Consider the following 12502-nt stretch of genomic DNA (forward strand, 5'->3'; position numbering starts at 1 on the left):
AAGTGGAAATGACACCATTTGGGTAGTGGTGGATAGGTTGACTAAGTTGGCAGTGTTCATACCAATGAAAGAGACCTGGAAAATGGAACAACTTGCCAAAGCTTACATCAAGCATGTAGTGAGATTACATGGAGTTCCTAAGGATATCGTATCAGATAGAGATTCTAGGTTCCTTTCGAATTTCTGGAAGAGTGTGCAGAAGAACTTTGGTACCACATTGAAAATGAGTACAGCGTTCCACCCAGCCACAGATGGACAAACCGAAAGAACTATTCAAACCTTAGAGGATATGCTAAGAGCTTGTGTGATTGATTTTCAAGGTGGATGGGAAGATAGCCTAGATCTAATTGAATTCTCATACAACAATAGGTATCATGCTAGTATTGGAATGGCACCATTCGAAGCCCTGTATGGACGAAAATGCAGAAGTCCACTATGTTGGAGTGACATTAGTGAAACCGTTGTATTAGGTCCCCAATTGATAGAGGACACTATGAATCAGGTTAGGACTATTCAATCCAAAATCCAAGCCGCGCAAGATCACCAAAAGAGCTACGCAGATTTAAAGCGTAGGGATGAAGAGTTCCAAATAGGTGACAAAGTGTTGCTTAAGGTTTCACCAATGAAAGGTGTGATGAGATTTGGGAAGAAAGGAAAACTTTGCCCAAAGTATATAAGCCCATATGAGATCCTAGAACGGATAGGGAAGGTAGCATATAGATTAGCCTTGCCCATGGACTTGCATAGAGTGCATAATGTGTTTCATGTATCTCAATTGAGAAAGTATGTCCCGGATAAGTCTCATGTACTGCAACCGGAGACCATAGAGTTAGACCAAAGTTTGACATTTGAGGAAAGACCTGTCAAAATACTCGATAGCAAAGTGCGTAGTACACGAACTAAGGATGTTAAGATCGTTAAAGTGTTGTGGTCTAACCAAGAGTCTGAGGAAGCTACCTGGGAAGCGGAGGAGGAAATGAGAAAGAAATATCCCGAGCTTTTCCCGAGGTTAGTTGAGTTACGGGGCCGTAACTCGTTTTCTTTAAGGGGGGTAGAGTGCGGTAGAATTTCGCGCTTTTTACCTTATTTACCCAATTTATCCTTTAAGATATGCTTGAATCGTTGTTTCCAGTGAAGTTTCACTGTTTATTGTCATGTTGAATTACTTAAAGAGTACAACAACTAAAACTTTTTGCAAAGAAAACACACTAAAGTCTCAAAATAGTCTCAAGTCTAGTTTTAAAGTTGTGATTTCCGTGCCCAAGTTTCGAGACGAAACTTCTTTTAAGGAGGGTAGACTGTAATACCTCGTATTTTTCTATAATTATAAATATATTTTATTATATTTATACAGCATTTCGTCGTATTTATAAAGTATTTTTATAAATTAATTTCATTTAATGAGAATTAAATACTTTTTATTTTAATTAAATTAATTATTAATTAATTACGAAAAACCGAATTTTATTAAATAAATTCAACGAATTTATTTAATCGGGAATTGTTGGGTCGTATTTCGAAAACGAATTTAATATACTTAAAGCCCGGTTGTTTTGTCTTAATCAAACCCAATAAAAGCTTGCAAGGATTAAATTCAACTAAGCCCGAAAGCAAGCCCAACCTTAAACTCTAATACCTAGCCCATGAAGGGATGAGAACCTATAAATACCCCTCCCCTTCATGAGATCCCCTAACCTAAAATTTCTGAATTTTCTCTCCTCTCTCCTCTCTCCTCTCTTGCCTCTCCTCTTTGTCTGGCCCTTTCTTGAGCCACAAGGCACGAGCCGTGCCCTTGCGTTCCTGCCCAGTCGCGCCTCACGCGCACCCCTCTCTCCCTCTCATCACGTCGCAGCCCCGCAGCGCCCAGCACTCGTGCACGAGGTCGATGCTGCTGCTGCTTGTTGAGCGCACCTCGCGTGCCCGCCCCTGCTGCCCAGCGCACCTCGCGTGCCTCGCCCCTCGTCGCTTCCCTTGCGCAGGTTATGCGGTGCGTGCGGTGCTTATTGTTGTTGCTCGTGTGTGTTGGTCGGCACACACACACACGATTAATTAATCGTTGTGTGTGTGTGTGTTGATCAATTGTTTAATCAAAAATTTATTTTCAAAAATATTAATTTTCAGTTTTAAATTGGTTTAATTGTTGTGATTAGTTTAAATATTTGGGTTGTTTAAATTAATTAAAACGGTTATGAACACCATATTGGGTTAGTATTGTGTTTTAATTAAAGAGATTGGTTTTGATGATTGAATTTATAATTTTCAGATTTAATAAGTTTATAAAGTGTTGATTTTTGAAGTCAAAACATGTTTTTGGAATAAACTATTGTTAGGGTTTTGGTTTCAAATTAATTAAGCAATTGATTCACATAATTTAATGACAATTTAAATTATGGGAATCAACTTAAATTTTCAGATTGTTTATAAGCTTTAAAAAGTTGGTTTTTAAGGGTTTTAAAGCTAAAAGTCAATGTTTTTATGTTAGGACTTGAGTTGACTATTTGACACTATTAAATTAACGATTAACGATTGATTTCTAATTAAACTAAGAGTTTTAGAATCTTAAATAGTTGCTGGAAATTTAGTAAACATGGATAATAATTTAGTTCTCTTATTTTGTTTATAGGAGTTGATTTCTAGTGAGTCGTGATTCGCACAGTGGCCCCCGTACTTAGGTATTATAGGTACGTACAAGACTAGGGTGACCACCCATCCCTTGAGGACTTTGTAAAGTGTATTGAATGCGAATCATGTGAACTTATATGTTATTATGAATTCATGTTTGATGATTGGAAATGAATATGTTATTATGAATTCATGTTTATTGTTGAGAACGAGCATGTTATTATTATGGAATCTATGTGAACGAGCATGTTATGAATTGAATTATGCTTTCTAGATTCTATTGAACTATCATGTTATGGACTTTTATAATCGTTGAATTATGTCAAGCATGTTGTTCAAGTTGGTTTGCATGTATGAGTATTGCGCATGCAAGTTGTTATTATTATTATCCTATAGTACAGGATGTCTAGCATAATTGTTGAGTCAGTCGAATATTTCCAGTGAGCAATATATATTCTACCAAAGGGGTAGAATATGTTAGAGAGTCTATGTGAATTGAATTAAGGACAATTCGTGCTAAGGGCACACCTCGCTTGTTAATAGGCAATGTCGGGTTATCTCAAACAGTGTTTTTGAGAAGGAACAATGGGAGTAATTTCACTTGAGTCTATGTTTGATCACAAGTCCTAAAGAAGTAAAATAATGAAGAGTCATTGTTGAATTGTTTAATTGTTCAATTGTTTGTATGTTGTGTCTTGTGTAGAGTCTTGAGTCGCCTTGAACATAATATACTAATTAACGTAAAGTGTAACCCAAAGAGCTTCAAAACTCTTGGAACGTATATACCTTGAGTATGAACAATGGGGGGAGTCTTGCCGGAAAACTTCTACTCCTAGAATGATACAAGACGTTGTTTCATTCTCTTTTATGCCATTGTGCATTGGAATTCCTGTCGGTATGGCCCGACTGTCGGTAGTAGCCCGACTTATTTTGGTGTATGGTTGGCTCCCATCACCCTTTCTTTCCTTTTGAGGATACTTTACTTTACTCGTTCGAAGCTACTTTTTATTAATCTGTGGGTCAAGAGTCGCGTCAAGTGTCGAGTCTTGTCTCCATGATTGTTTGTTTATTATATGGATTTTTCATGTGGATTATTTAATTTGTCGAGTGAAGCATGTTAGGATAGAATGTTATTCTAGCTTGTTCGTACTCAGCGTTTGCTGACTTCGTGCTTCATGTCTTCTGGTCATGGCCTTTGCCTTAATGACCCTAGGATGATCCATCAATTGCATTTGCGTTGTTGGGGAGTAGGTTTTCAATAAAGCAGGTTTGTAGAGATAACTTGCGGGAGAAGTTATCATGGGATTCGAGTTGAGGGTTTTATTCTTCCGTAATTTATAAACTCTATTTTATTTAAAGTCATGACTACTATTTTCAGTTAATGGATTTCAAATGGTTTAATACTTTGGATTTGGGCCTCAGTGGTTCCAACTTGTTTTAATAACCATTAACTACTTATTTAATATGTTTTGAAAGTTAGTTAATTCCGCTGCGTAATTCTGGTAAATAGCCTTAACCGTTATCACGGTGGCGGTAATATCTTGGTAATTCCTGTGCTTTAAGTCGGAAAATGATTTATAAAAAGCAAGGAATTATTAGGGTGTTACAACAGCTACACACGAGCCTTGCAAGTGAAGCCACAACAACCACTTCACACGAGCAAACAGCAGCCATAGTTGTTGTACTTGTGCGCACAAACAGCCTTGTACACGGCTTTGCAGCAGCCCCGTGGGCTCAAATTCACGAGCCTTTCTAGTGCCTTAATAGCAGCATCACAAGACCAAACAATGGCAGCCACAACCACTGCAATACACCCAACCAGCAGCTCCAACAAAGTACAGAAGCAACACGCAAGAACAACAACTGCAGGAGCTGCTGTGTGGGCGCACAACCTACTGGGCGAGCACGTAGGTTGGTCTTTGCGACCATTTTACAGAACACGGGCTCAGAGAATGGCGGAAATGATCAGTAGCTGCTGTTTTTGTTTCACTTTTATATATTTAAAACTTAACTTTTGTTCATTGAAGCTCACCGTTTATTCATTTTCAAGTTTTTCATTTTCAATATGTGGTAATGACCAATGACGTAGTTGGCTAGATGCAAACTTTAATTTTGAGTTTGGGTAAATTAACAAAAGGTTATTTGGGAATTACCAACCTGTAGATATTTTCGTTTTCTTCCATTATAATAATCTATTAAAAAATTGTAAAGGAGATTCAAATCACACAAAGTCATATGTTGGTGTTTAAATTATTTTTTTATTAAAAATAAATATTTTTAAAAGAAATACACATGGTCACACATCTAGGAATCAAATCAAATGTAATGATTAACAACATATAGTTAAAGGTTATTTGGGAATTACACAAAACTCAACCATTATGCATCGAAGCTCACATATCATTCATTTCAAGTTTTATACATTCTTAATTTTTACTCATTTGATTCACTGATTTTTTATTCATCAAAGCCCCCCCCCCCCCCCCGCCTCCCTCTTCACTCCCGCAATCCTGCCGCCCTTATCACCGTTTGTTCATTAACCTCCGACCTTTTGTTTATTACATGTTGCCCTTTTCGTTTTCGTTTTCTCATTAATCTGGTTTCATAAAGAATTTTCCATATTTAATTTGACAAAATTTTGACAATTTTTCAGATTTAGTTGCACAAAGATGATAATTCTTTTTAGAATTTAACTAAACTTTTTTGGGCGAAATAATTAAAAGAAATAAACATTGAAAAAAATTGATTTTTATTTTTGGGTAAAAAATAATTTAAAAGATTTCTTGAAATAATAAAAATGATTTTAAATAAATAAATAAAAATTATTTTAAATAAATAAATAAAAAGGTAGAAAAGAAAAGATATTTAAAACAAAAAAAAAGGAAAAAGTAAAAGAAATTAAAGGACTAGGATTTATTTGTTTACTAGTTTAGGGCCCGTGCAACGCACGGCTATTACTAAAACAATTTAATATTTTAATAGTAACTAAAAGACTTGTGATATTAGGAAATCATGAAAGTAAAAAGGATATATAAAAAAATATAAATTCAAAGTTGTGTAAAAAAAATATTCAAATGAACTAAATTTGCATATATATTACTATACGAAGTTAAAAATTATAGTCGTTTACTTGTATGTAGAACGATCTAACAATGTTAATCAAACCTGAATGACTCAAGACTAATTTTCGAAAAGACCCGAGCATAACCGAGTTAGTTAAATACAACATAATTTGAATTGAGTAAAATCTTGATAAATAAACTCATATGTTAGTCTACTTACCATGTATTATTATTTTAATTAACATTCTTACTTACCAGTTACCCTGTATTATATTATTAATAGTAGACTAACATTAGAGTTTATTTATCAATATTTTTTATATTTCTTATCAGATTAAAAAGTTATAATAATGCATAAATAAAATTATATCATAAAGGAAAAAATAATATTGATTTAGCTTTCCTCCAATAATATATTATGCAGTACACATCTATGGTAATTAAAATATATTTTTATCTTAGTTTCTTAAAAAAACGCAATTGAAAGAGTTTAATTCCGTGAGGATTTCATTCCATCAATCAGCAATATATATACAAAGTACGGAGTATTTCGAGGCTAATCAGCCGTGATTCTAGCTATGCACAATCTGATATTTGACTAAATTAGGTAACAAAATATCTACGTAACTTATTTACATCAACTAAATATATGCTGATATATTCTTAACAAATAAATATATTCTCATATATTTTAACAGTAATTTATTTATTTTAAAGTAAAAAAATAAAAGGCATTTTGGCGGGAAAATTTTACACCAGGAATTGACACGTGTCATTCCTGGTGTCTCTTTTAGTATATAGTAAAGTACTCCCTCCATTTCTTTTTGATGTATCCATTTGGAATCTGGTGTGGTTTTTAATAAAATTGGAATATTGGTTTGTATGGGTATAAGTGTAATGATTGGGTATAAGAGAAATGATTGGGTGTAAGAGATTATAATAAATAAAGGAGTGAGAAAATAATAAAGAAATAAGGTAAGAGAGAGGAGTGATAATGATGGGTGATAAAGGAGGTGAGAGAGTGGGTATATGGGGAAGGGAAAAGAATTAAATATTATGGGTGTGGAAAATTAGGTGGGAATATGGGTAGAATCTTTAGGTATTTTGGTAATTAGATAGAAATGTAAGGGTATTTTAGGATAAAATGTATGTCCAAAAATAGAATAAATTCTAAATGGATACAACAATATAAAACGCTTAAAATGGAAACGGATACAACAAAAAGAAACGGAGGGAGTAATAGATAGATGGTAACACTCAATAGGAGTATCACCTTAGAATTTTAATTAATAAATGCCTCTTATTCTCTTGATCTTTAACCGAGGTGTCGTTTTCGAGCCATGTTTATGAAAAAAACCTCTGCCAGCCTGCCATTTACTCAGAAAATTAGTGCACTCGGTGAAGGCTGTAGAAACTCCCGGTTTATGGACAGTTATCCCGGTATATACCCCGTAATGCTCCATTCTTTGCATTTCGCTGTCTGCCTCTGCAAAAACTAACTTCTGGGGCTTGTCGTTTACATACACAGTTTTATCATAAACAACATTTCGGCACCTCCAATGCTCCTTTGAAGATTCAACTTCAAAACTTTTGTGTTTTGATCGCACACGTTGATTGCGCAACTATGTTCGCCCATGGAGGTGAAACTCCTTCAAGGTATCATCTCATCGCCTTTGATTTTTCAATTTCTTCTCCTTTCATTCATACTTGTACAATTGTAATTTCGTTTTACTATGACAAAAGTAATAATATAATTTTTCTTGTTAATATCTGCGCTCAATTTGTCAACTCTGCTTCTGAAATTGGAATTAATTAAAATTTTTGATGTTTAAGTTCGATTAGTTGGTCGCTGGATGCTCCCTCCGTCTATTTTTTTTCCGTCTATATGTTAGTACCTTTTTTAATGAATAAGAATCTAACCCATGTGTGGAGAGAGATACTTAAAGGGTTTACTTGGATATTTGGATAACAAGTAGGCCAGTTGGAAATTTACTTGTGACCAAATCGGAATTACAATTGTGATACAATTGAGATAAACGTTAGACAAATAAAGAAAGATAATAAAAGAAACTAACAAATAAACAACTAAATACGGAAAGAGTACTACCATTCAAGAACGGAGGGAGTATGTGATATCGTGCTTTGTGATAATTGAAATGTCATTTACGGATGACCCAAGGCCGGGCAGGGGAGGGGTTGGTTGGGTGGGAGGGAAAGTTGTCTCATCCACTTCTCTTGATGACTAGTGCCTGGCATAGTGACTCTTGATTCATTGCACCAGTTTTTCATCTTGCCTGGAGCTTTAGTGTGGAGACATTTTATGTCAAATTTAAAATTGTTATGATATGGAATTTTATTCGGCTAATGGTGCGAAGTCATCGAAAACATACATGTAAACTACCCTCGGGGGTTGACCAAGTAAACCTGTTCGATTCTTAAGTAAGCAAACAGGCGGTAATGTTAATCAACTTAAAAATCAAGGGGTCAAAAAGTACAACGAGCTAATGGAGTGGTTTTTGTAGAGGTTTTACAAATTGTAGAACAAGTTTATCACTAGTTGTTGGATGGGATAAAACATACCTTCACGACCAGTTTGGTAGACGGTAATAAACGGTGGTCACTAGCAAAAATGTCCTTGAGAATGCTAATGCACCTAAAGAATCTAATTTCTTCATTACCATCCATTATCATTTGGGGGGTATTGGGCGGGAATGAGCATTTAGGAAGAAAAACTCAAGTTTGGATCAATTCCAATACCATGGACATTATGATTTTACTTTTCTTCTCAGATTACAGTAGAGTTCATTCCATCACCGGCATTTATTGGCTACCAAACGGTTCGTGCAGGTTGATTGATGAGTCCTATCTTGTTTCCATCCCTAAACTATGATATATCCTTTTAAACTTTTAGTTGAAAATTTAAGGTTAAACTGTCCTCTTTCTTTCGGTTATTGTTTGTTGAATTGTTAAGGTCATAGGATAGTCAATTCCTAGAATGCCAATACGTGGTTTGGATTGTATTGTAGGATATTTTGTCTAAGGTGCCTTCAGTAAATTCTTATTGACAAATTATTCTCTGAGCGAACTGTTTGTCTCTGGGATTTTGAAGGTGCTCGCTACCCCCTTCTTTTTTTTAAAAAAAAATTATTATCTTTTTTATTGTTAGTTCACACTTTACTTTGACCAACTGTAGCATATTTTGTGTTGGGTAGTATTTTGCATTCTCGTTATCAAGGTTTTCATTGGCGGACTCTTTGTTTCGAAGGTATGATTTGCTGAGTATGGTGAAGAAGCACTCTAAGTTTTTGGGAAAGACTATAGTTGATGAGCAGGATGTATCAGATGTTGAATTGGATCAAGCATTTTGGCATGATATTCTGAACCTTTATTTCGTTCAGGGCAAGGAGTCAAGGGGATGCCAAGATGACGATCTCATTTTTTTTGTTAGGAAAATGGTGCTCTAATATTTGTTTGTCCTTCCTCTGCATGGATATAGTTGTCAATCTGTCATTTGCAGTAAGATCTATATTCTTACACCACGCTTGTATTGTTTATTGTGAGTGCAGAACTTGCATAGACATACTTCCACTGATGACCCAGATGCTGATTCTCCTTATTTTGTACGCAGGTGGGCATCTAAGGTAAACAACAAACTGAATAACATTCTTAATTGTACTTGTTTCATAGTAATTTGCAATGTCCAAACCCTTACTAGATATAACGTGAGAAGTAGTTGCTAATAGAGTTTGGTTGAAAATTATAAGTAATCATTCATCATGATCTTATAACCAGAACTTTTGTTTTATCCTTTGGAATGCCAGCTGCTGCCCTTTTGCAAATAAAATAAAAAAATAAAAAATTGAAAATTTGAAAATGGGATACAGTATATATATATATAATTTTTTTTTTTGTTTGTTTATATCGGGTTATTTTTAAGATTAATCATTAATGTGAAATATATTTTATCATATTTATTCAGTTGGATAAAGTGGTCGGTGACAGTTTGGTGGAGGTGGATTGGAGGCGATCATTTTATTTGAACCTAATTGCTCACACTTCATTCACCGTAACTGTTGCTATATGCAGGTAGTTCCTGTCTTTGTCATAATGTTTTCTGCTCTCTGCCTTTTATCTCTTTCAGAGTTGCTAGTTTTTCTTGATTTTCTCCTTTTCTCTCCACTTATTTATTTTGGAGTAGAAAAAGGGCTCCTTTGCATATCTTAGTTGGTTGCAAATTCAGAATGTGGGGTTAGGGAAGTCCAAGGAGAAGAAGGTGTTGTGGTGAAATGTTGTGATGGTGATCTTGTGGAGTATATGGTTGGAACGGAATGGCCGTATTTTTCTTCTGTCTCGAATGTTATGCTGTGGGACAAAGTAAGTTCATTAGTATCTTTGTGGCCAAAGGTAGCATGGGCTTTTAAGTATTTTGAATTGGGGAGATTCAAAGGAATTGGATTAATTTGTAACTAGACTAATTACCTTGTCCTCTTGCTGTTAATGCAGTTCAGTTGACTAAGATATCTTTTTTTTCTTACAAAAAACATGTCTACATACCCAACCTTCGCACAGATTCTTGTCCGAGTAACATTGGTGGGTTGTGATTTAGTGTTTTATGGGTTTGATCATGCCTCAATTTCGTGTTGGTAGACCATTGTTGGGGGTGGGAGACTTTGTTAATTAAAAGTCTTGGATGAAAGCAATTAACTTTTTCATGTACATAAGTTCTTGAAGTTTTAAAGGTTTTGCCTCTTTCAATGGAAAAGATAGTATATTACTAGAACATGCTCCTTGTAACAATTTACTTCACCTTTGATTTGATTATTATAATAGAGTTTGTCTTGTCAGGAAGGAAAAACATGAAAATCTGAAAATTGTTGATTAACCTAAAGGTAGTTTTGCGATTTCTGGATCAAGGTGTCGATATGGAGTACTTTCCTTTGTGTCACATTCCTAAGATTCATGCATTCACTTAAAGATCTCCAAAATTCACAATTTTCTTAATTGAATGATGCTCTATTCAGATCTAAAGATTTGACAATTTGCTTATTAATGAAATAACCACTAAACGAAATGTTGTCATGAATAGAAAAGGAAACGTTTGAATTGTATCTACTAACAGAACTGAAAACATCTAATCAATGATTACCCTTCATGGATGCACCTTTGTAAGCTACGATTTTATTTTCAAAATGTGGGTTTGCATACCACATGTAAATAATCCAAGAACCATAACAGGTATAGAAACCACTAAAGAAACAAGAGCAACAACTAGTAATTGATCTGCTAATATATTTCCGAAAATTCAAAAACTAAGTGATCGAGGTTTTGTGAATTCTTCTAACTTGAAGATGTGTTTCCTCCATTTTTCTTAAAATGTTTCACTTTCCTTTTTCGGCCTTTTTTTATAAAACATGCGTTACTTCTACATTTGGTAATTTTCTATCATATTTTATTATTTCCGTCTCTTCCATTAATCCCTACTCAAAATATTGTATTGTCTCTCTCTCTCTCTCTCTCTCTCTCTCTCTCTCTCCCTCTCTCTTTCATTGTACCCACTTAAATAAAAAAAAAACCACCATCGCTCACATGCTAACTCTATTGTGGTCCCCAGTGTTGTTTTTGTTAGAACAAATAAATCATCTATATTTGGTAATTTTCTATCATATTTTATTATTTCCCCTCTTCCATTAATCCCTACTCAAAATATTGTATTGTTTCTCTCTCACTCTCTCTCTCTCTTTCATTGTATCCACTTAAATAATTAAAAAAACCACCATCGCTCACATGCTATCTCTATTGTGGTCCCCAGTGTTGTTTTATTAGAACAAAATACATTTCCGATGGATTCTCTCAATAAAAAATAGAGAACGAAGTAACTAGAAGGATTCTCAGATTCTCCTGTTCAAAGAGGGATCATCTGAATATAATGCATTCATATAAAAACCTGGAAAAATTGAAAAAGGCTTTTCTGAGCATAGTACATGCAAGCATTATGGCTTAGTGGTTCTCGTGAAGTGGCTGTAAGCTCTATTCTAATACTCACATGGTCATGTGTATGTGTTTGACCATTGGTTTTCGTAAAGGCTTCCTAAACCCTTGATCTTAGAATTTGTCTTTAGAATCATACTTTATCACTTGTGCAAAATTTCATATCAATAGTTAGCGCAAGGTGAAGGAAAGGAATTGAGGACTGATGCATAGTTTTTTAAGTTGGATAACTGTTGTCTTAAGGAATTTTTGGTCTTATACTGGTTATATATAAGCTTAATCAAAATGCCCCAACACATAATGAAAGCGCACACCAGGATTTGTATGTGCAACTCCTTTGGAATCTATGTCAACTGCAGCATGTCTCTACAGTCTTCACAGAGTACAAAACGATGACACATACTTCATTATAATTTTAAGAATCAAGAAGACATTACAACTGAATTTAGATGTGCAACTTGAATGTAAAGATAAACCTGACTATCTTTATAGCCCAAATGGAAGTGCCCTTCAAATACTATCTATTGTACATAATCAATTCAATTGGACTGGTGTTGTATAAGCTTATCCTCACGCAAAATCTAGGGTACCCAATATAATTACAGTCTATCTTTGATGAGATTAGATATTCATGGAACCTAATGATTTAAAATTTGCTAGAATTTTTCTATCCAGTATGAAACATTGGAACCTTAGTTGTGTTCTATTCCCTCCGTCCCTTTTTGATTTCCCTATATGCCATTTTGTGGTGTCCCTTTCAGTTCGCCCCATACTTCTCTTTGTATGTTTTTCCACTTCCTCTCTCTCTCTATCTCTCTCCTCATAGGCCC

General features: G+C 34.7%; 1 protein-coding gene across 2 annotated transcripts in view; it reads left to right on the forward strand.

The window, feature by feature from the left end:
• Window positions 1-6986: 6986 nt before the first annotated feature.
• LOC110784064 (uncharacterized) overlaps window positions 6987-12502 on the forward strand; it is a 31158-nt gene continuing 25642 nt past the window's right edge. The window contains exons 1-5 of one of the 2 annotated variants that reach the window (XM_021988467.2): window positions 6987-7124; window positions 7213-7340; window positions 8950-9139; window positions 9251-9325; window positions 9664-9770. In XM_021988467.2, coding sequence (XP_021844159.1) covers window positions 7309-7340; window positions 8950-9139; window positions 9251-9325; window positions 9664-9770 — 404 coding nt within the window. In that variant the 5' untranslated portion in view covers window positions 6987-7124; window positions 7213-7308. The other variant, XM_021988466.2, reaches the window with a different exon arrangement.

The sequence above is a fragment of the Spinacia oleracea genome, chromosome 4 (genome assembly GCF_020520425.1).
Source record: "Spinacia oleracea cultivar Varoflay chromosome 4, BTI_SOV_V1, whole genome shotgun sequence".
NCBI classification, from domain to species: domain Eukaryota; kingdom Viridiplantae; phylum Streptophyta; class Magnoliopsida; order Caryophyllales; family Amaranthaceae; genus Spinacia; species Spinacia oleracea.